Genomic DNA, 24772 nt, shown 5'->3' with positions numbered 1-24772 from the left:
TTTTTAAAACTTTTTTTCTACAATGCCTCAAAGATATTGAGCTGAAATTTTGTGGATAACTTTATCATGTACTGTTACAGATCTAGTTTGACTGTCATGGAGATTTACCACATTTTCATAGAGTTATGTGCCTTGAATTTAGGAGATAACAAATTTGTTGCGCCTGGTAGGGGACATGTATTGCTTTAGCAGTACTCTCAGAATGTTTGTTTTATTGGATCCACTACCTATTACATGGTAAATATATATATTATTTTTATTATCTACAGGATGGCCTTGATGTGATGCTGAGTGTCCCAAAGAAGGCTAATGACGCCCTGCACCTGTCTATGTTGGAGGGTCTGGAGGATAATGTCGAGGCTCTGAGCGAGGTTCTGCTACAGGACACGTTCACCGTGTGGGACCCCAAGCTGCTCATCAAGAAGGGCCGCGAGCGACACCTCTTCCTCTTCGAGATGTGTCTCGTCTTCTCCAAAGAGGTCAAGGACAGCAACGGCAAGGTCAAGTACATGTACAAGTTCAAACTCATGGTAAGATGTTTAACTCTTGTAAAAGGTACTGTTCGTAAAGTATGTGTGCTATAAATCTAGGGTTGTTTAGATCATATTCTCCTAGGGGGTCAAGTTATCTCAAGTAAGATGTTTATCTCTTGTAAAAGGGGCTGTTCGTAAAGTATGTATGCTATAAATCTAGGGTTGTTTAGATCATATTCTCCTAGGGGGTCAAGTTATCTCAAGTAAGATCTCTTCTAAAAGGGGCTGTTCGTAAAGTATGTGTGCTATAAATCTAGTGTTCTTTAGACCATATTCTCCTAGGGGGTCAAGTTATCTCAAGTAAGATGTTTATCTCTTGTAAAAGGGGCTGTTCGTAAAGTATGTATGCTATAAATCTAGGGTTGTTTAGATCATATTCTCCTAGGGGGTCAAGTTATCTCAAGTAAGATGTTTATCTCTTGTAAAAGGGGCTGTTCGTAAAGTATGTGTGCTATAAATCTAGGGTTCTTTAGATCATATTCTCCTAGGGGGTCAAGTTATCTCAAGTAAGATGTTTATCTCTTGTAAAAGGGGCTGTTCGTAAAGTATGTATGCTATAAATCTAGGGTTGTTTAGATCATATTCTCCTAGTAGGTCAAGTTATCTCAAGTAAGATGTTTATCTCTTGTAAAAGGGGCTGTTCGTAAAGTATGTGTGCTATAAATCTAGGGTTGTTTAGATCATATTCTCCTAGGGGGTCAAGTTATCTCAAGTAAGATGTTTATCTCTTGTAAAAGGGGCTGTTCGTAAAGTATGTGTGCTATAAATCTAGGGTTGTTTAGATCATATTCTCCTAGGGGGTCAAGTTATCTCAAGTAAAATCTCTTCTAAAAGGGGCTGTTCGTAAAGTATGTGTGCTATAAATCTAGGGTTCTTTAGATCATATTCTCCTAGGGGGTCAAGTTATCTCAAGTAAGATGTTTATCTCTTGTAAAAGGGGCTGTTCGTAAAGTATGTGTGCTATAAATCTAGGGTTCTTTAGATCATATTCTCCTAGGGGGTCAAGTTATCTCAAGTAAGATGTTTATCTCTTGTAAAAGGGGCTGTTCGTAAAGTATGTATGCTATAAAGCTAGGGTTGTTAAGATCTTATTCTCCTCGGGGGTCAAGTTCAAACTCATGGTAAGATGTTTATCTCTTGTAAAAGTAGCTGTTCGTAAAGTATGTGTGCTATAAATCTAGGGTTGTTTAGATCATGTTCTCCTAGGGGGTCAAGTTATCTCAAGTAAGATGTTTATCTCTTGTAAAAGGGGCTGTTCGTAAAGTATGTGTGCTATAAATTTAGGGTTGTTCAGATCATGTTCTCCTAGGGGGTCAAGTTATCTCAAGTAAGATCTCTTCTAAAAGGGGCTGTTCGTAAAGTATGTGTGCTATAAATCTAGGGTTCTTTAGATCATATTCTCCTAGGGGGTCAAGTTATCTCAAGTAAGATGTTTATCTCTTGTAAAAGGGGCTGTTCGTAAAGTATGTATGCTATAAATCTAGGGTTGTTAAGATCTTATTCTCCTCGGGGGTCAAGTTCAAACTCATGGCAAGATGTTTATCTCTTGTAAAAGGGGCTGTTCGTAAAGTATGTGTGCTATAAATCTAGGGTTGTTTAGATCATATTCTCCTCGGGGGTCAAGTACATCTACAAGTTCAAACTCATGGCAAGATGTTTATCTCTTGTAAAAGGGGCTGTTCGTAAAGTATGTGTGCTATAAATCTAGGCTTGTTTAGATCATATTCTCCTCGGGGGTCAAGTACATCTACAAGTTCAAACTCATGGTAAGATGTTTATCTCTTGTAAAAGGGGCTGTTCGTAAAGTATGTGTGCTATAAATCTAGGGTTGTTTAGATCATATTCTCCTCGGGGGTCAAGTACATCTACAAGTTCAAACTCATGGTAAGATGTTTATCTCTTGTAAAAGGGGCTGTTCGTAAAGTATGTGTGCTATAAATCTAGGCTTGTTTAGATCTTATTCTCCTCGGGGGTCAAGTTCAAACTCATGGCAAGATGTTTATCTCTTGTAAAAGGGGCTGTTCGTAAAGTATGTGTGCTATAAATCTAGGGTTGTTTAGATCATATTCTCCTAGTGGGTCAAGTACATCTACAAGTTCAAACTCATGGCAAGATGTTTATCTCTTGTAAAAGGGGCTGTTCGTAAAGTATGTGTGCTATAAATCTAGGGTTGTTTAGATCATATTCTCCTCGGGGGTCAAGTACATCTACAAGTTCAAACTCGTGGCAAGATGTTTATCTCTTGTAAAAGGGGCTGTTCGTAAAGTATGTGTGCTATAAATCTAGGGTTGTTAAGATCTTATTCTCCTCGGGGGTCAAGTTCAAACTCATGGTAAGATGTTTATCTCTTGTAAAAGGGGCTGTTCGTAAAGTATGTGTGCTATAAATCTAGGGTTGTTTAGATCATATTCTCCTCGGGGGTCAAGTACATCTACAAGTTCAAACTCATGGCAAGATGTTTATCTCTTGTAAAAGGGGCTGTTCGTAAAGTATGTGTGCTATAAATCTAGGGTTGTTTAGATCATATTCTCCTAGGGGGTCAAGATATCTCAAGTAAGATGTTTATCTCTTGTAAAAGGGGCTGTTCGTAAAGTATGTGTGCTATAAATCTAGGGTTGTTTAGACCCCCAAGTACATCTACAAGTTCAAACTCATGGCAAGATGTTTATCTCTTGTAAAAGGGGCTGTTCGTAAAGTATGTGTGCTATAAATCTAGGGTTGTTTAGATCATATTCTCCTAGGGGGTCAAGATATCTCAAGTAAGATGTTTATCTCTTGTAAAAGGGGCTGTTCGTAAAGTATGTGTGCTATAAATCTAGGGTTGTTAAGATCTTATTCTCCTCGGGGGTCAAGTTCAAACTCATGGCAAGATGTTTATCTCTTGTAAAAGGGGCTGTTCGTAAAGTATGTGTGCTATAAATCTAGGGTTGTTTAGATCATATTCTCCTAGTAGGTCAAGTACATCTACAAGTTCAAACTCATGGCAAGATGTTTATCTCTTGTAAAAGGGGCTGTTCGTAAAGTATGTGTGCTATAAATCTAGGGTTGTTTAGATCATATTCTCCTAGGGGGTCAAGTGCATCTACAAGTTCAAACTCATGGCAAGATGTTTATCTCTTGTAAAAGGGGCTGTTCATAAAGTATGTGTGCTATAAATCTAGGCTTGTTTAGATCATGTTCTCCTAGGGGGTCAAGTACATCTACAAGTTCAAACTCATGGTAAGAATTTTTTTCTCTCAGTTCTGAAGGGGCCAATCATAATTTTTATTTTTGTAAAGATTAATCATAAAGTATGTTTGCTATAAATCTGCCATTGGTCAGTCTCAGAAGAGTTGTTTCCCTTTAAATGTTGATTATTATGAAATAAAGTTTGCTTAGCATAAAAAATTATAATCTACAAATGGTCATTGAAATCCAGATTATTCACTAGTAAAACAATTGAGTTGAATATATTGGGATGATTGGAATATATTGTTTGAAAAAAAATCTAATATATTATAAGTATTTCATAAAATTTGCATTTCAAAGTTTTCCATTCCTTTTCCTTTTTTTCTTCTCTTGAAAACAAAACAGATCATTTGCTCTTAACATTTGATTAAGATTACCCCCCCCCCCCCCCCCCCCACTCCAAACAGCAAAAACCCCACAAACAAACAAAAAAAGGAGCCATATTTCTCATTCCAGCCAGTGCACCACGCCTGGTATATCAAAGTCCATGGTATGTGTTATCCTGTGTATGGGATGGTGTATATCTAAGATCCCTTGCTACTAATAGAAAATGTAGCGGGTTCCCTTTCAAAGATTATATGTCAAAATGACCAAATATTTGACATCCAATAGCCGATGATTACTATATCAATGTGCTCTAGTGGTGTCGTTAAAAAACCCAACCCTTTATTAACAAGGAGCCACATTCTTTTTGTTCGTTTTTGTTTTTTCATATGCATGTTCTGTAATGAATATTTCAATTTGTTTTGTCAGATCTCAGGGCGGGACTTAGTGCAGTGGTAAAATGTTCGCTTGATGCGCGCGGTCAGTCTGGGATCAATCCCCGTCGGTGGGCCTATTGGGCTATTTCTCACTCCAGCCAGTGCACCATGACTGGTATATCAAAGGCAGTAGTATGTGTTATCCTATCTGTGGGATGGTGCATAAAAAAGATCCCTTGCTGCTAATTGAAAAGAGTAGCCCATAAGTGGCGACAGCTGGTTTCCTCCCTCAATATCTGTGTTGTCCTTAACCATATGTCCGATGCCATATAACCATAAATAAAATGTGTTAAGTGCGTCGTTAAATAAAACATTTCCTTGTTTCCTTCTTTGTCAGATCTCAGAAATCAACATCACGGAGCACATAGAGGGTGATGAGACAAAGTTTGCCCTGTGGACCGGACGTGCTCCCATCTCAGACTACCGCATCATACTGAAGGTAATGGAATTCATATCCCCGTGTTAAAATAACAATGAAACATGTGAGAATTACTTACGGCATAAAATAAAATGATATCACAGATAAAAAAATTCTGCATCTTATAGCATAAAATCAAGTGGTATTATCACAGATGAAATTTTTGGCATCTTTTACTTTCTGTTACACCCAATAGCCAATGTGTATTTTTGTGCTGGGGTGTCATTAAACATTCATTATTCATTCATTCTCCGGACATATTCCAGATTTTTAATCATCTATCAGTGTTCGAGATTAACGGTATCCCGATATCCCGAGGATACCAGAATTTAATTTTGGATACCAGACTCCAATAACCCAGTATCCCACCAGGATATCATATAATGTTGTTGTTTTTTAATCCTGCGTTTTTATTTTTTACTGAAACAATGAAAGTCGTAATTTACTGGTGAAGTTAAGTAACAGTATTTTTGGAGCTCGTACCTAGTCTAATGCTATGCCGTAACAATATTTCCCCCATCTCGTACCCAGTCTAATGCTACATTGCAGTAATAGCGGCGTAGCAATCGATTGGGAACCGCTAAGTCATTATTGTTTTTGTTGGACGTTTCCTCCCTTCAAATTTTATTTGAGATATTGATTCCACATCTGCAGAAAATTGATACAGGTAGGTTTATCATTAGTAATGTCGGTCACACTTATAGATTACTGCTAAATATTAATTTATGTCAGTATCACTCAAAAATAGATGCAGCAAATATTTTTGTTAATTCCGTTTGATTGCGAATTTCACGAATTCCACGATTGCAGTATAGCAATAGACTGGGAACGAGAACAGTGTCATCCAAGTTTGTTACGAAGTTATTTATGAATTTCATTTAAGTGGGATACTAAATTCTCAGGTGGGATACCAGATTTTGAAATGTTACTATCCAACTGGGACACTGCCCAAATTTTTTAATCTCTGACACTGTCTATACAGTATTTCCAGATGTTTCGCTATTTGTCCAAAATGTAATATATTCTCCGTCCAAAACTTACTATATGGTTTCGCAGGGGACAATATTTCAAAATCTTAGGTAACCTGAAGTCAGTTCATGTGAGTTTTACTTAGGTAACCGATTGTGCTATATTGGTGGTTCAAAAACATAAACTGATTTTCAATTTCATAACTGATATATGGTACTTTTAATTTTAGAATGTAATTGTTCACCATGTAGCCGATTGGCGGTTCTCGTGATTTTAAAGTTGCGTAACCGACATGCGAACAGAACAACAGTTCCCGTGAAATATTGTGCCCTGTTTCAACTGATACTTTGTATATATTCTGAATAGATCGTTGTACAACCCTAACCCTAGGGCCAATCTCAATACCCATCTACCAGTATTAAATGTTTTTTGTTTTTTTTCATAACCCACTTTCATCTCTGATCTATTAGAAATTTGACAATATTTTGTGATCTCATGAATGTCTGTGATAGGACTAAAAGACTCCATCATATGTGGTCATGTGGGAGAAAAAAAAATACACCCGAGGTGGTGTAAATTTCAATCCCAGGGTGGAAATTTCTACCACGGAGGGTGTACTTTTCTATTCTACATGACTGCATATGATTGAGTCTTTTCCTCTCGACCATTCGATAAATAAACCATTATTTTACACAAAGATGGTTGAAAAAGTCATTTCTTTATTTGACCATTTTATTATAAATAAACTATACTACCATATTTGCCATGTCTGTTTCATGTTAAATATAATTTAACACTACAAATTAACAAGATAGCTTTTATAATGAAGGTTTTAATAACAAAATAATGATCTAAAAGGAACCAACTTGTATTAATATGATGTTATATATTACCAATGACTTAATACTCACCATGTTTAACGCAATGATGTCATAGCCTATACAAGACAGATTTATTCCATATTGCTGACATCATGGAATGGGTCGTCTTGCATAGCCAGGGATGGGAGAAATATCACTCTTTAGTGGGATGTACCAGGTTAGTTCGATCTATATAGGTAATAATTTGGTCAATCCCAAATATACAAAGGGTAATAAATATAGTTTTTTCAAAAACCCATATTACACCTTTTATTTTGAACTTATGAAATATATTTATTTGTTGTAGGCATCGTCCCTCGATACCAAACAAAACTGGGTGAAGAAAATGCGCGAACTGATACAGGAGAGAATGTCATACATGCATAATATCCTGAAAGATCAGCAACCGACCATGTTCAAACCACCTCCCAAACTGTTCAACTCGAGTAGAGCCAGTCGGTGAGTACCCTGTTCAAACCACCTCCCAAACTGTTCAACTCGAGTAGAGCCAGTCGGTGAGTACCATGTTCAAACCACCTCCCAAACTGTTCAACTCGAGTAGAGCCAGTCGGTGAGTACCCTGTTCAAACCACCTCCCAAACTGTTCAACTCGAGTAGAGCCAGTCGGTGAGTACCATGTTCAAACCACCTCCCAAACTATTCAACTCTCGTAGAGCCAGTCGGTGAGTACCATGTTCAAACCACCTCCCAAACTGTTCAACTCTCGTAGAGCCAGTCGGTGAGTACCATGTTCAAACCACCTCCCAAACTGTTCAACTCGAGTAGAGCCAGTCGGTGAGTACCATGTTCAAACCACCTCCCAAACTGTTCAACTCGAGTAGAGCCAGTCGGTGAGTACCCTGTTCAAACCACCTCCCAAACTGTTCAACTCTCGTAAGGCCAGTCGGTGAGTACCATGTTCAAACCACCTCCCAAACTGTTCAACTCTCGTAGAGCCAGTCGGTGAGTACCATGTTCAAACCACCTCCCAAACTGTTCAACTCTCGTAGAGCCAGTCGGTGAGTACCATGTTCAAACCACCTCCCAAACTGTTCAACTCTCGTAGAGCCAGTCGGTGAGTACCATGTTCAAACCACCTCCCAAACTGTTCAACTCTCGTAGAGCCAGTCGGTGAGTACCATGTTCAAACCACCTCCCAAACTGTTCAACTCTCGTAGAGCCAGTCGGTGAATACCGTGTCAAACCACCTCCCAAACTGTTCAACTCTCGTAGAGCCAGTCGGTGAGTACCCTGTTCAAACCACCTCCCAAACTGTTCAACTCTCGTAAGGCCAGTCGGTGAGTACCATGTTCAAACCACCTCCCAAACTGTTCAACTCGAGTAGAGCCAGTCGGTGAGTACCATGTTCAAACCACCTCCCAAACTACCTCCCAAACTGTTCAACTCTCGTAGAGCCAGTCAGTGAGTACCATGTTCAAACCACCTCCCAAACTGTTCAACTCTCGTAGAGCCAGTCGGTGAATACCGTGTCAAACCACCTCCCAAACTGTTCAACTCTAGTAGAGCCAGTCGGTGAGTACCATGTTCAAACCACCTCCCAAACTGTTTAACTCTAGTAGAGCCAGTCGGTGAATACCGTGTCAAACCACCTCCCAAACTGTTCAACTCGAGTAGAGCCAGTCGGTGAATACCGTGTCAAACCACCTCCCAAACTGTTCAACTCTAGTAGAGCCAGTCGGTGAATACCGTGTCAAACCACCTCCCAAACTGTTCAACTCTAGTAGAGCCAGTCGGTGAGTACCATGTTCAAACCACCTCCCAAACTGTTTAACTCTAGTAGAGCCAGTCGGTGAATACCGTGTCAAACCACCTCCCAAACTGTTCAACTCGAGTAGAGCCAGTCGGTGAATACCGTGTCAAACCACCTCCCAAACTGTTCAACTCTAGTAGAGCCAGTCGGTGAATACCGTGTCAAACCACCTCCCAAACTGTTCAACTCTAGTAGAGCCAGTCGGTGAATACCGTGTCAAACCACCTCCCAAACTGTTCAACTCTAGTAGAGCCAGTCGGTGAGTACCATGTTCAAACCACCTCCCAAACTGTTTAACTCTAGTAGAGCCAGTCGGTGAATACCGTGTCAAACCACCTCCCAAACTGTTCAACTCTAGTAGAGCCAGTCGGTGAATACCGTGTCAAACCACCTCCCAAACTGTTCAACTCTAGTAGAGCCAGTCGGTGAGTACCATGTTCAAACCACCTCCCAAACTGTTCAACTCTCGTAGAGCCAGTCGGTGAGTACCATGTTCAAACCACCTCCCAAACTGTTCAACTCTCGTAGAGCCAGTCGGTGAGTACCATGTTCAAACCACCTCCCAAACTGTTCAACTCTCGTAGAGCCAGTCGGTGAGTACCATGTTCAAACCACCTCCCAAACTGTTCAACTCTCGTAGAGCCAGTCGGTGAGTACCCTGTTCAAACCACCTCCCAAACTGTTCAACTCTCGTAGAGCCAGTCGGTGAGTACCATGTTCAAACCACCTCCCAAACTGTTCAACTCTCGTAGAGCCAGTCGGTGAGTACCCTGTTCAAACCACCTCCCAAACTGTTCAACTCCAGTAGAGCCAGTCGGTGAGTACCATGTTCAAACCACCTCCCAAACTGTTCAACTCTCGTAGAGCCAGTCGGTGAGTACCATGTTCAAACCACCTCCCAAACTGTTCAACTCTCATAGAGCCAGTCGGTGAGTACCATGTTCAAACCACCTCCCAAACTGTTCAACTCTCGTAGAGCCAGTCGGTGAGTACCATGTTCAAACCACCTCCCAAACTGTTTAACTCTCATAGAGCCAGTCGGTGAGTACCATGTTCAAACCACCTCCCAAACTGTTCAACTCTCGTAGAGCCAGTCGGTGAATACCGTGTTCAAACCACCTCCCAAACTGTTCAACTCCAGTAGAGCCAGTCGGTGAGTACCATGTTCAAACCACCTCCCAAACTATTCAACTGTGCGACTTGTGAACTTCCCATAGTATCTGACTGAATGAAAGTGATAACATGTACAATTCACTAGTTTTGTATATACCCCTTGCTATATGGCAGCAGTTTGTTTACCACCTCCATCTGTCTGTCTGTCCATCCGTCCGTCTGTCTGTCTGTCCGTCCGTACGTTCCTCCCTCCCTCCCTCCCTCCCTCCCTCCCTCCCTCTATACTACACACCAAAAAGCCATTGTTTAAATTATTCTCAGATGTTGTTACGCCAATATTCATTGCCTATAAAAAGTGTTATCTGTTTTCCAGTGATATGGAGAGTGACACCGCGTCTCTTGAAGACATAGGCATGGAGCGGCGCGGCTCGTTGACGTCTATCAACACAACGGCCTCCACTGGGACCACCGACAGCAGCAGCAGCGGAGGAGGCGGGCAGAAGGTAGAGTTCACTTTACGTTTGGTTAATGTGGTCAGTCTGGGATCGATCCCAGTCGGGCTATTTCTCGTTCCAGCCAGTACACCATGACTGATATATGAATGAATGAATGAATGAATGAATGAATGAATGAATGTTTAACGACACCCCAGCACGAAAAATACATCGGCTATTGGGTGGAATGAATGAATGAATGAATGAATGAATGTTTAACGACACCCCAGCATAAAATACAGATTGGTATATCAAAAGCTGCCATATGTGCTATTCCTATCTGTGGGAGGGCGCATATAAAATGATCCCTTGCTACTAATGATCCCTTGCTCTCTAAGACTATATCTCAAAATTACCAACTGTTTGACATCCAATAGCCGATGATTAATAAATTACCACCATCCCACAGACACGACAGCACATACCAGTTGTGGTGCACTGGTTGGAATGAGAAATAGTCCAATGGGCCCACCAACTGAGATCGATCCCAAACCGACCGCACATCAATTGAGTGCTTTAACACTGAGCCCCTTACCTCATACTAAGTTTGTTCATGTGGAAAAATATATATTGGTTGAAAGCATTTTTATAATAATGTTCAGCAATCCCGGATATTTTCTTTGAAAGAAAGAAGAAAACGTTTGTTTTATATATCACATTGTTTATCATGTGCATATTAATTTAAGCACTAATGTATCATTAATTTTATAATGATGTTAATTTTGACAATGATAGTAACAAAAATCTTCAGGTTAATGTCCATTATTACAACACATTGCAAGCTTGGAAATAAGTCACCGGTCATGACCAGGTAATCATGGGCATACATAGTGAAGAACATTGCATTTAGAACTAATTGAGGTCACATGTGATGTGCACATTTTTTCATGTACTACAGATTAATGTCTTCAAGGGTATACAGGGATCATGCAACATTCAATTATTATTTCATACATTTCATTAATTAATTGGGGTGAGACGTAGCCCATTGGTAAAGCGCTCGCTTGATGCGTGGTCGGTTTGGGATCGATCCCCGTCGGTGGGCCCATTGGGTTATTTCTCGCACCAGCCAGTGCACCACGACTGGTACATCAAAGGCAGTGGTATGTGCTATCCTGTCTGGGATGTTGCATATAAAGATCCCTTGCTGCTAATAGAAAAGAGTAGCCCATGAAGTGGCGACAGCAGGTTTCCTCCTTTAATATCTGTGTGGTCCTTAACCGTATGTCCGACGCCATATAACTAAATAAAATATATTGGTTGGTATAGTGCTTATTTGATGTGGTCCTGTTGTAGTGTAGACCCATTCTTTGATTGTTTTTTCTCTGACTGGTATATCAAAGGCTGTGGTACTATTACAATGAACATACTACTTTGACAAATATTCCTTTGCTTTCATACTATTATATAACTATTATTATAGTATACTATGACAGATTTTACTTTCCCCTTTTCACTATTACAATAAACAGTATACTGTGACAAATATTCCTTTTCCTTTGCCATTATTACAGTAAACAGTAAACTGTGACAAATATTCCTTTCTTTTCCCTCTATGACTATTTACAGTATACTGTGACAAATGTTCCTTTCTTTTCCATTGCCATTATTACAGTAAACAGTATACTGTGACAAATATTCCTTTCTTTTCCCTCTGTGACTATATACAGTATACTGTGACAAATGTTCCTTTCTTTTCCATTGCCATTATTACAGTAAACAGTATACTGTGACAAATATTCATTTCTTTTCCCTCTATGACTATTTACAGTATACTGTGACAAATGTTCCTGTCTTTTCCATTGCCATTATTACAGTAAACAGTATACTGTGACAAATATTCCTTTTCCCCCCCTCTGTGACTATATACAGTATACTGTGACAATATACAGTATACTGTGACAAATATTCATTTCTTTTCCATTGCCATTATTACAGTAAACAGTATACTGTAACAAATATTCCTTTCTTTTCCATTGCCATTATTACAGTAAACAGTATACTGTGACAAATATTCCTTTCTTTTCCATTGCCATTATTACAGTAAACAGTATACTGTGACAGATTTCTTTCTTTTCCATTGCCATTATTACAGTATACTGTGACAAATTTCTTTCTTTTCCATTGCCATTATTACAGTATACTGTGACAAATATTCTTTTCTTTTCCATTGCCATTATTACAGTAAACAGTATACTGTGAGAAATATTCCTTTCTTTTCCCTCTGTGACAATATACAGTATACTATGACAAATATTCCTTTCTTTTCCATTGCCATTATTACAGTAAACAGTATACTGTAAGAAATATTTCTTTCTTTTCCATTGCCATTATTACAGTAAACAGTATACTGTGACAAATAGTTCTTTCTTTTCCATTACCATCATTACAGTAAACAGTATACTGTGACAAATATTCTTTTCTTTTCCATTGCCATTATTACAGTAAACAGTATACTGTGAGAAATATTCCTTTCTTTTCTCTCTGTGACTATATACAGTATACTGTGACAAATATTCCTTTCTTTTCCATTGCCATTATTACAGTAAACAGTATACTGTGACAAATATTCCTTTCTTTTCCATTGCCATTATTACAGTAAACAGTATACTGTGACAAATATTTCTGTTTTCCATTGCCATTATTACAGTAAACAGTATACTGTGACAAATAGTTCTTTCTTTTCCATTGCCATTATTACAGTATACTGTGACAAATATTCTTTTCTTTTCCATTGCCATTATTACAGTAAACAGTATACTGTGAGAAATATTCCTTTCTTTTCCCTCTGTGACTATATACAGTATACTGTGAGAAATATTCATTTCTTTTCCATTGCCATTATTACAGTAAACAGTATACTGTGAGAAATATTCCTTTCTTTTCCCTCTGTGACTATATACAGTATACTGTGAGAAATATTCATTTCTTTTCCATTGCCATTATTACAGTAAACAGTATACTGTGAGAAATATTCCTTTCTTTTCCCTCTGTGACTATATACAGTATATTGTGAGAAATATTCCTTTCTTTTCCATTGCCATTATTACAGTAAACAGTATACTGTGAGAAATATTCCTTTCTTTTCCCTCTGTGACTATATACAGTATACTGTGAGAAATATTCCTTTCTTTTCCCTCTATGACTAGACTGGCCTCAGTGGCATAGTGGTTAGGCCATCGGACTACAGGCTGGTAGGTACTGGGTTTCGGATCCCAGTCCAGGCATGGGATTTTTAATCCAGATACTGACTCCAAACCCTGAGTGAGTGCTCTGCAAGGCTCAGTGGGTAGGTGTAAACCACTTGCACCGACCAGTGATCCATAACTGGTTCAACAAAGGCCATGGTTTGTGCTATCCTGCCTGTGGGAATTGCAAATAAAAGATCCCTTGCTGCTATTCGAAAAGAGTAGCCTATGTAGTGGCGACAGCAGGTTTCCTCTCAAAATCTGTATGGTTCTTAATCATATGTCTGATGCCATGTGTTGAGTGCGTCCTTAAATAAAAAAATTCTTTCTTTTTTCCCCTCTATGACTATATACAGTATACTGTGACAAATATTCCTTTCTTTTCCATTGCCATTATTACAATAAACAGTATACTGTGACAAAAATTCCATTATGAACAGTATACTTTGGTGTCATTAAACAACTATCCCTCTCCTGCTCTCTTGAATTTCTTTTTAATTCCTTACATGCAGCTTAACTGTGAATTCTCCGTTCTGTGAACTGGCAATATTAGCCAATGTGAATGTGTCCGTCCGTGTAACAATGCATGGGCTGTTAATCCAGAAACTGGTTGATGATTATTTTTCAAAGACCTTTCCCTTGTAACATTGCTGTCGGTTGTGGCATTGCAGCGCATGAAGCTCACAGCTTTCTTTGTGACTCGGTATTGATTTTTTTTTTTTTTTTTTTTTTTTTTTCCCCCCTTATCACTCTCCATAGCTGGCTTGAAATAATCGAATGTACAATCAAATGTTCTTGTTCGACTCTCTGCTCGGCACAAAAATAAACAGCGAGCTCTGCGAGTCTTGTGTTCTCGGTGGTTGGTCGGTTAGCCGTGTTCCTGGAGCTGGTGCCAAATTTGATGGGGTAACATGGTGGACTGGAGCATCTCGCATGCATGTTTTGGCAGCATTTACGAGTCGATGTCAACACTGTATTCTCATTGCTGCTGTTGTCAATAATACATTATGTGATAAAAACAAACGTTGTCTTCTGAAACGGTATCAAGGTAGTTGTGGTTGATGTAGTTGTTGTTGTTATGGTTGTGGTGCTGTGGTTGTATTAACTAGATATTAATAGTTTATTTCAATATCTGGATATTATCATTGCGTTCTCTTTGATACCAATGACAATAACATGTGATCAAAACAAAAAACATTTCTGAAACAGTATCAAGGTAGTTGTTGTTGTTATTATTTACATGCATTGCAGTGGATGTATTGACTAGATAATAGTAGTTTATTTTAATGTCAGGATGTAATTGTTGCATTCTCTTTGATGCCACTGACAATAACACATGATAAAAAATAAAAAAAATTCTGAATTGGTATCAAGGTAGTTGTAGTTGTTGTTGTTATGGTTATGGTTGTGGTGCAGTGGTTGTATTGACTAGATGATAATACTTTATTTCAATATCTGGATGTCATCATTGCATTTTATTTGATGCCACTGACAATAATATATTATGTGAGAATTTTTTTCTTTTTCTCAAGCAGTGTCAAGGTAGTAGTGGTAGTTGTTGCTGTTCTTACTGTCATGGTGGTGTTGCTGCTGTTGTATTAACTACATAATAAGGATTTATTTATTTCAACATCTAGCTGTCATTGCTTTCTTTTTGATGCCATTATCAGGAATACATTATGTGATAAAAACAATATTTTCTTCTGAATCATTATCAAGGTAGTTGCGGTTGTTGTAGTTGTTATTATGTTGTTTTTGTGCTATAGTTATATTGACTAGATGATAATAGTTTATTTCAACACTGAGAAGGCATTATTGCTTTCTCTTTGATGCTATTGTCAACAATACATTATGTGATAAAAACAAAAAATGTCTTTAGAAATGGGATCAGGGTAGTTGTGTTTGTTGTAGTTGTTATTATTGTTATTTATACTAACGTCCAAAAGAAACATTACCGTACATTCATAAAATTTTAATAATTTTATCAATATTGTTTATGATTGAAAAGAACCAATTTAGAAACCACCTTACAAATACTTTGCATGTATCACGAAGTGCATTGTGATGTTTAGATGTTGAACTTTATGATACTTTCATATCCCACCGTACCATTCGTTGGTTTTCTATCATACAATTTCAAGCCTTGTGTATTTCTTTTGAACGTCAGTGTATTACAGTGGATGTATTGACTAGATGATAATAGTTTATTTCTACATCTAGAAGGCACTGTTGTTTTCTTTTGAACGTCAGTGTATTACAGTGGATGTATTGACTAGATGATAATAGTTTATTTCTACATCTAAAAGGCACTGTTGTTTTCTTTTGAACGTTAGTATATTACAGTGGATGTATTGACTAGATGGTAATAGTTTATTTCTACATCTAGAAGGCACTGTTGTTTTCTTTTGAACGTCAGTGTATTACAGTGGATGTATTGACTAGATGGTAATACATGTAGTTTATTTCTACATCTAGAAGGCACTGTTGCTTTCTTTTGAACGTTAGTGTATTACAGTGGATGTATTGACTAGATGGTAATACATGTAGTTTATTTCTACATCTAGAAGGCACTGTTGCTTTCTTTTGAACGTCAGTGTATTACAGTGGATGTATTGACTAGATGGTAATAGTTTATTTCTACATCTAGAAGGCACTGTTGTTTTCTTTTGAACGTCAGTGTATTACAGTGGATGTATTGACTAGATGGTAATAGTTTATTTCTACATCTAGAAGGCACTGTTGTTTTCTTTTGAACGTCAGTGTATTACAGTGAATGTATTGACTAGATGGTAATAGTTTATTTCTACATCTAGAAGGCACTGTTGCTTTCTTTTGAACGTCAGTGTATTACAGTGGATGTATTGACTAGATGATAATAGTTTATTTCTACATCTAGAAGGCACTGTTGTTTTCTTTTGAACGTCAGTGTATTACAGTGGATGTATTGACTAGATGGTAATAGTTTATTTCTACATCTAGAAGGCACTGTTGTTTTCTTTTGAACGTCAGTGTATTACAGTGGATGTATTGACTAGATGATAATAGTTTATTTCTACATCTAGAAGGCACTGTTGTTTTCTTTTGAACGTCAGTGTATTACAGTGGATGTATTGACTAGATGGTAATAGTTTATTTCTACATCTAGAAGGCACTGTTGCTTTCTTTTGAACGTCAGTGTATTACAGTGGATGTATTGACTAGATGATAATAGTTTATTTCTACATCTAGAAGGCACTGTTGTTTTCTTTTGAACGTCAGTGTATTACAGTGGATGTATTGACTAGATGGTAATAGTTTATTTCTACATCTAGAAGGCACTGTTGTTTTCTTTTGAACGTCAGTGTATTACAGTGGATGTATTGACTAGATGGTAATAGTTTATTTCTACATCTAGAAGGCACTGTTGTTTTCTTTTCAACGTTAGTGTATTACAGTGGATGTATTGACTAGATGGTAATAGTTTATTTCTACATCTAGAAGGCACTGTTGTTTTCTTTTGAACGTCAGTGTATTACAGTGGATGTATTGACTAGATGGTAATACATGTAGTTTATTTCTACATCTAGAAGGCACTGTTGTTTTCTTTTGAACGTCAGTGTATTACAGTGGATGTATTGACTAGATGGTAATACATGTAGTTTATTTCTACATCTAGAAGGCACTGTTGTTTTCTTTTGAACGTCAGTGTATTACAGTGGATGTATTGACTAGATGGTAATAGTTTATTTCTACATCTAGAAGGCACTGTTGTTTTCTTTTGAACGTCAGTGTATTACAGTGGATGTATTGACTAGATGGTAATAGTTTATTTCTACATCTAGAAGGCACTGTTGCTTTCTTTTGAACGTCAGTGTATTACAGTGGATGTATTGACTAGATGATAATAGTTTATTTCTACATCTAGAAGGCACTGTTGTTTTCTTTTGAACGTCAGTGTATTACAGTGGATGTATTGACTAGATGGTAATAGTTTATTTCTACATCTAGAAGGCACTGTTTTCTTTTGAACGTCAGTGTATTACAGTGGATGTATTGACTAGATGATAATAGTTTATTTCTACATCTAGAAGGCACTGTTGTTTTCTTTTGAACGTCAGTGTATTACAGTGGATGTATTGACTAGATGATAATAGTTTATTTCTACATCTAGAAGGCACTGTTGTTTTCTTTTGAACGTCAGTGTATTACAGTGGATGTATTGACTAGATGGTAATAGTTTATTTCTACATCTAGAAGGCACTGTTGCTTTCTTTTGAACGTCAGTGTATTACAGTGGATGTATTGACTAGATGGTAATAGTTTATTTCTACATCTAGAAGGCACTGTTGCTTTCTTTTGAACGTCAGTGTATTACAGTGGATGTATTGACTAGATGGTAATAGTTTATTTCTACATCTAGAAGGCACTGTTGCTTTCTTTTGAACGTCAGTGTATTACAGTGGATGTATTGACTAGATGATAATAGTTTATTTCTACATCTAGAAGGCACTGTTGTTTTCTTTTGAACGTTAGTGTATTACAGTGGATGTATTGACTAGATGGTAATAGTTTATTTCTACATCTAGAAGGCACTGTTGTTTTCTTTTGAACGTCAGTGTATTACAGTGGATGTATTGACTAGATGGTAATAGTTTATTTCTACATCTAGAAGGCACTGTTGTTTTCTTTTGAACGTCAGTGTATTACAGTGGATGTATTGACTAGATGGTAATAGTTTATTTCTACATCTAGAAGGCACTGTTGCTTTCTTTTGAACGTCAGTGTATTACAGTGGATGTATTGACTAGATGGTAATAGTTTATTTCTACATCTAGAAGGCACTGTTGTTTTCTTTTGAACGTCAGTGTATTACAGTGGATGTATTGACTAGATGGTAATAGTTTATTTCTACATCTAGAAGGCACTGTTGCTTTCTTTTGAACGTCAGTGTATTACAGTGGATGTATTGACTAGATGGTAATAGTTTATTTCTACATCTAGAAGGCACTGTTGCTTTCTTTTGAACGTCAGTGTATTACAGTGGATGTATTGACTAGATGATAATAGTTTATTTCTACATCTAGAAGGCACTGTTGTTTTCTTTTGAACGTCAGTGTATTACAGTGGATGTATTGACTAGATGGTAATAGTTTATTTCTACATCTAGAAGGCACTGTTGTTTTCTTTTGAACGTCAGTGTATTACAGTGGATGTATTGACTAGATGGTAATAGTTTATTTCTACATCTGTAAGGCACTGTTGTTTTCTTTTGAACGTCAGTGTATTACAGTGGATGTATTGACTAGATGGTAATAGTTTATTTCTACATCTAGAAGGCACTGTTGCTTTCTTTTGAACGTCAGTGTATTACAGTGGATGTATTGACTAGATGGTAATAGTTTATTTCTACATCTAGAAGGCACTGTTGCTTTCTTTTGAACGTCAGTGTATTACAGTGGATGTATTGACTAGATGGTAATAGTTTATTTCTACATCTAGAAGGCACTGTTGTTTTCTTTTTGATGCCATTGTCAGTAAAACGTGACAAAAACATTTTTTTCTGAACCAGTAGCAAGGTACTTATAGTTGTAGCTGTAGTTGTTGTTATTATAGTGGTGTTTCTCTGATTGTGCTGACTACATAATAACAGTTTATTTATAGCAACATCTAGATGTCATTGTTGCATTCTCTTCCATGCCATCATCAGTATTACATTATGTGGGGTTTTTTTTGTAAACCAGTATAAAGGTAGTTGTTGTTGTTGTTATTATGATGTTGTTACTATGGTATAGTGACTTTACATAATAACAGTTTAATTTATTTCAACATTTCAACACTCATCATACAGCTTTTTTTTTTTGTGTGAGCCAGTATCAACAAACCCTAAACAAATTGGAAGCCTATCAAAACGGGCCAAGTTTGATGGTCACGATTTTTCTCCGTTTTACAATGTGACCCTCTAAACACTGTATCTTGTCTAAATGGGATAAATATATTAGGTCCCCAACATGGTCCGGTCTAGATAGCTTTCACTGTAATTGTGTTTGTAATAGCAGTTTTTGTCACCTGCTAAAAGTATATTTTTCTTTTTTTAATCTTTCCAGGGTCCATCTGACGTGACTGTGGTGATCGAGGACGTGACATCGTCGACAGGCGGCGAGTTGAGGGTCACGAAGGGTCAACAGGTGGAGGTTCTGGACGCTGCGCCGGGCCACTCGGAAGTGTGTCTGATTCGCACGGTGCCGAGCGATGGGTCGGAACCACAGCAGGGTCTAGTGCCAATGTCCGCACTCAAACCCATCCCAATCCTGAGGGTCCCCGGCGCCAGGAACAGTCTGGAACTAGATGGCAAGTTATTCTAGAAAGTTTATTTTTCACAACACAGGCTTTTGGACAGAAAATAAATTGAGGGTTCATAATCAAAACAAAATGGATCGTAAGTGCCCCATCTATACTCCATCCCCTTGAACAAAAATATTTTTTGTAAATAATTTCTGTTTGGTTTGACGTAAGAATAAAAGTAAAAGTGTTTTCGAAATAACCAAACTCGCCCAACCCCCCAGTTGTGTGCAATTTAGAAAACAGTCGGCTTACAAATAAATAACTTGTAGTAAATTCCATAGTATGAAAAAAGGCGTTTTCTGTGGGAAGGACTATAGGTGGTTATGGGTTTGAAATGTTTTGAAATTGGAAACGTCATTTGATGTTCTTCGACAAATTGTAAACACCAGTTCTCTCACTGTACATGTAATCTTTTTAAAAATTATAAAAAATGTATCTATTGATTTCCAAGACTTTAGGGTATGTAATTTTACCCTTCATACCATCTGGCAGAAACCCTGCAACACCAAATTGATTAATTAATCATTGGATGTTAATCATGATTATATAGCATGTGACATATGGTTAAGGACCACATAGATAATGAGAGAGGCAACCTACTGCTGCCATGCAATGGTGAAGTATTTCTGATTAGCAGTAAGGGATCTTTTATATTTAGTGTCCCACAGACAGGAAAGTACATACCATGGCCTTTGTTACACCAGTTGTGGAGTACTGGCTGGAACAGGAAATAGCCCAATGATAGTGAGAAAGAAGATAATATAGTTGTCTTGCTCTTTCCCACTGACTGGTCGGGAGCCCGTACCAATCTGAAATAGCCCTTGACTAATAACGAATACATTTTATACGGTGTGATAATCCAAAATTAACCTGTTTCCTGTCGTTGACGTGTATACACATCAAGCATCATCACAATGACGTCACTTTGCATTGTTTTCATTTAAAAATCGTTTTCTAAATTAATTGTTGACATTTTTGTCAAAAACAAAGTAAGAAAATGTCAATAAATAGTCTTAGAATGACATATCAAAATATTTGCTAAATTGCTGTTGTACATCTTATGTTTTTTTAAAAACAAAAATGACCCGTCAAATGGTGCGTGCTATTGTTTGTTTCTTTTTTTTGGTAGTGGCATGTGTGCTGGGATTTTAGGTAGGGGTGTCTGGAGAGCAAAGTTTATAGGGGATTTCTGTAATGCTCCACCGGAATATGTATTGAATTTGCTTTTGTTTTTTTAATCTGCTCGAGCAGGGACCGAAAAGGGGGGGAGGGGGGTCGACCCATTCCCTGCACCCACATCTGCAAATGTTATAAAGATAAATTAATCATCATGAGGTAAACTGTAGTTGTGTTGCACTGTTGGATCTATTGTATTTTGATAAATGTATTAGTACCAAAATCTAAAATTCGGGCAAATACGACAGAGACATTCGGGCAAATTGAGCTAGCCTGAAACCTTTTCATCATGTACTAGTATTTCCAACATTTCTCCCACAATACTAGTTGTAATTAAATCCATGTAAAATTGTGTAGTGCTTCGTTTGAAACCATATATTATATATAGCTGGTTGGCAGTAACACTAAAACTAATAAATGTTGTTTTTTAATTGGTGGTATTTTCGTTTAATTTGGGCACAAATTAGCCTGCCCTTTTCCCTCTCCCACCCCTACAAAACAAAACGGGATCCCGTACGCTTATGATTAGTGCATCATGCCTGTACGGTACCAATTGGTGTGGATGCGTCGGGGGTATACACACCCTCACTGCGAGGTCCAATTTTTTTTTCATGTAACAGTTATCGTCTGTTTTTTAGAACATCGACACGGTCCTTTTTCGTGTTATGCAACACCCCCCAAAAATCGTGCGGTAACTATATGGACCTATATAAAATGTGAAAATTACAGTAGGATAATGGTTTGCAATAGATTCAGAGTAAGTAATCACATGTTTTATTTTTAAAATACGGTGATAACTAAAAAAAATTAAATAACAATTAAAAAGAAAAAAATCCCACGTACTTTAGCAGGGCGAACACTGTTGTGTAGGCAACGACCCGAAACATTGTTTTGGTCTCAAAAATCGTTAAACAAATTATTTAATGTAAATAAAATGTTGTATTCAGGATGTAATAATCACAAATCATAAAATGATGCTATATTGTTGATAAAAATATCAAAGAAAAATCGCAAACACTTCAAAGTGTAGTTGACCTATATTATCGACACTTGACCCAAATACAATACTGCCAATGATTTCTTCTTCTTTCACTCCGTCAATAAACATGTCAGAATAAGTTGCACAAATATAAATTCATGATTCCGATAATAATGTTTCCAACATTTACTTGTGTGACATCTCAAGTGACCTATTGCGGTAGGGAGCACATTTTCTACGTCCGCTCGGACTTCTGTGCGTTACGCATAAATGTTTCACGTTTTTGACTTCTCAAATTTTTTTAAATCAGTTCCAACTACATTTTGTGCCACACATAAACACATTCTGACCTCCCTCTATAAGGACCTAAGCGACAGGGCCCAAAATGAAAAAATGAAGCGGCATAGGCCTAAGCATATGGGCTCTCATTTTTGTTGGGGATGCAGGCAGATTTCTGCCAGTTGAACGAAAATCCCTGAATCTGGATAACAACAATTATTCATATTAGCTTTACTGCCAAACAGCAGGGTCTAAGCTAACGGGTAGAGGCAATGGTGTGTGTGTGTGTGTGTTTTATTTTTTATTTAACGACACCACTAGAGCACACTGATTTATTAACCATTGGACTATTGGATGTCAAACATTTGGTAATTTTGACATACTACTAGTCTTAGAGAAAAAAAACCCTACATTTTTCCATCAGTAGCAAGGCATCTTTTATATACACCATCCCAAAGACAGGATAGTACATACCACAGCCTTTGATATACCAGTCATGGAGCACTGGCTGGAACGAGAAATAGCCCAGTGAGCCCGCCGATGGGAATCAATCCCAAACCAACTGCGCTTTACCACTGGGCTGCATCCCGCCCCTGGTGTGGGAGGAATGCATTGGGGTAGGGTGGGTGGGGGTGTAAAATAATAGAAAAACAGTTTATTGATACTGATGTTTTAAGTATGTAACCTCCCTGAAATGATCACAAAATGGTGTCTTGCACCGTCTATGCTCATTGGTTCATTGTTTAAATCCTAGTTACAGCCCTGAACAGCTATATAGGGTTGCAAATGAATCACTACATATTTTTACATGGATTACAACTAATATTGTGTCAGAGTAAAATGATGGAAATATATGGTGAAAGGTTTTAGGCCAACTCATTTGCCCGAAATGCTATCCCTGGATAGTATTCAAATAATATATAAAGGCAAATAGATGACCAGTGTATATAACTTGTGAATGTCCCCTAGGTGGGGATGGAGTTCACAATAGTTATATAGAAATTGCATATCCGTGACCCATTTCCTTGTGAATTTGGTCATTCTACCCCTCTCCTAAGGATGGGGCACAAATAGGGGAAAATTAAGCCAATTGTCATGTCCAGGAATACGACCGGCCTCGGTGGCGTCGTGGCAGGCCATCGGTCTACAGGCTGGTAGGTACTGGGTTTCGGATCCCAGTCGAGGCATGGAATTTTTAATCCAGATACCAACTCTAAACCCTGAGTGAGTGCTCCGCAAGGCTCAATGGGTAGGTGTAAACCACTTGCACCGACCAGTGATCCATAACTGGTTCAACAAAGGCCATGGCTTATGCTATCCTGCCTGTGGGAAGCGCAAATAAAAGATCCCTTGCTGCCAATCGGAAGAGTAGCCCATGTAGTGGCGACAGCGGGTTTCCTCTCAATCTGTGTGGTCCTTAACCATATGTCTGACGCCATATAACCGTAAATAAAATGTGTTGAGTGCGTCATTAAATAAAACACTTCTTTCTTTCTTTGTCCAGGAATACCATACAAATATCAATTTTGTGAATTTCGTTAATGTCGTATCCCCTGCCCCCCCCCCCCCCCCCCCCCCCCCCCCCTCAGGTAGGAGACAAATTCATTAAACCATCTATCATATACACAAATGCATTTAAACTATTATGTTTTCAGAAATACTAGACCATTTCCAACCAAATTTATTTGGTAGTTGCTCTCACCCATGGAAAACCCAAAACCATGAATTTGGTCATTTTAATCCCCCTAGGAAAATGGGTGCTCTGCACTCCATGTGTTTGGTAGTTGTGGTCAGCAATTTACTCAGGTGACCGTTTAGATCTATTTTGTATCATGCATAAGTGTTTAACACTGGATACACATTATGTATACGGTACATATTAAATTTTAATTAGGGCTCACATGTTGATGTTTGTTTCTTTAGGTTTAAAACATTTTATAGATGAATGGACATTTTTCTTTTTGTTACAATTGTGACTGTGTGAAGCACTATTGCAAGTATCTTGTGTCACAATAAATTACGGAAATGCATAAAATCCTTTTTACTATTTCTATTATTCTACTAATATCAGTGTCCAGAGTTTCTGCCAGAGGGTATGAAGGGTAAAATTATGTACCCTAAAATCTTGGGAATTAATGGATACGTTTTAATAATTTTTAGAACGATTATAGTAAGATAGCTGCTGCTTAAAGTTTGTACATGAAATGCAGTGTCCAATTTAAAAAGATTCCAAACCCCATAACCACCTAGTAGCGGCAGTTATGATATGGAGTTTTCAAGTACCCTCAAATTATTGATTACTGGTGTCCTTTACTTTTGACTTTATGACCCAAAAGTTGCATGCACACAGCAAATAGTTTCCAGTTTTACATACCTTACCATGGTAACCAATAGTTTGCATTGGTTACCATGGTAACAGTTTCGATCTGGGTACCATGGTAACATATAGTTTTGAACTGGTTACCATGGTAGCAGAATTAATAAGCTTCATATATCTTTTCTACAGGCATAGTACAATTATGTCACTATACATTGTTGTTTTTTCTCAGTCCTTGAAAATGAAATTTGTTTGAAATTTTTCTGTTTTGCATTGGTTGCCTTGGTAACAGAATTCACAATTTTCACCCTTCTCTTGTAAACAGCTGGGAGCTTATTATTACATCATTATACAGTGATTTGTAT

At 37.7% G+C, this 24772-nt stretch overlaps 1 protein-coding gene across 1 annotated transcript in view; it reads left to right on the top strand.

The window, feature by feature from the left end:
• Nucleotides 1–24772, top strand: part of LOC121387390 (kalirin-like) — a 270398-nt gene that overhangs the window by 77413 nt on the left and 168213 nt on the right. The window contains exons 33-37 of the mRNA XM_041518493.1: nt 270–530; nt 4860–4961; nt 7077–7228; nt 10027–10156; nt 19419–19662. Of these exons, the coding sequence (XP_041374427.1) occupies nt 270–530; nt 4860–4961; nt 7077–7228; nt 10027–10156; nt 19419–19662 (889 nt within the window). The remainder of the gene's footprint in view (nt 1–269; nt 531–4859; nt 4962–7076; nt 7229–10026; nt 10157–19418; nt 19663–24772) is intronic.

This window comes from Gigantopelta aegis, chromosome 13, assembly GCF_016097555.1.
Source record: "Gigantopelta aegis isolate Gae_Host chromosome 13, Gae_host_genome, whole genome shotgun sequence".
NCBI lineage: Eukaryota > Metazoa > Mollusca > Gastropoda > Neomphalida > Peltospiridae > Gigantopelta > Gigantopelta aegis.
This window is presented reverse-complemented; position numbering and strand designations above follow the sequence as displayed.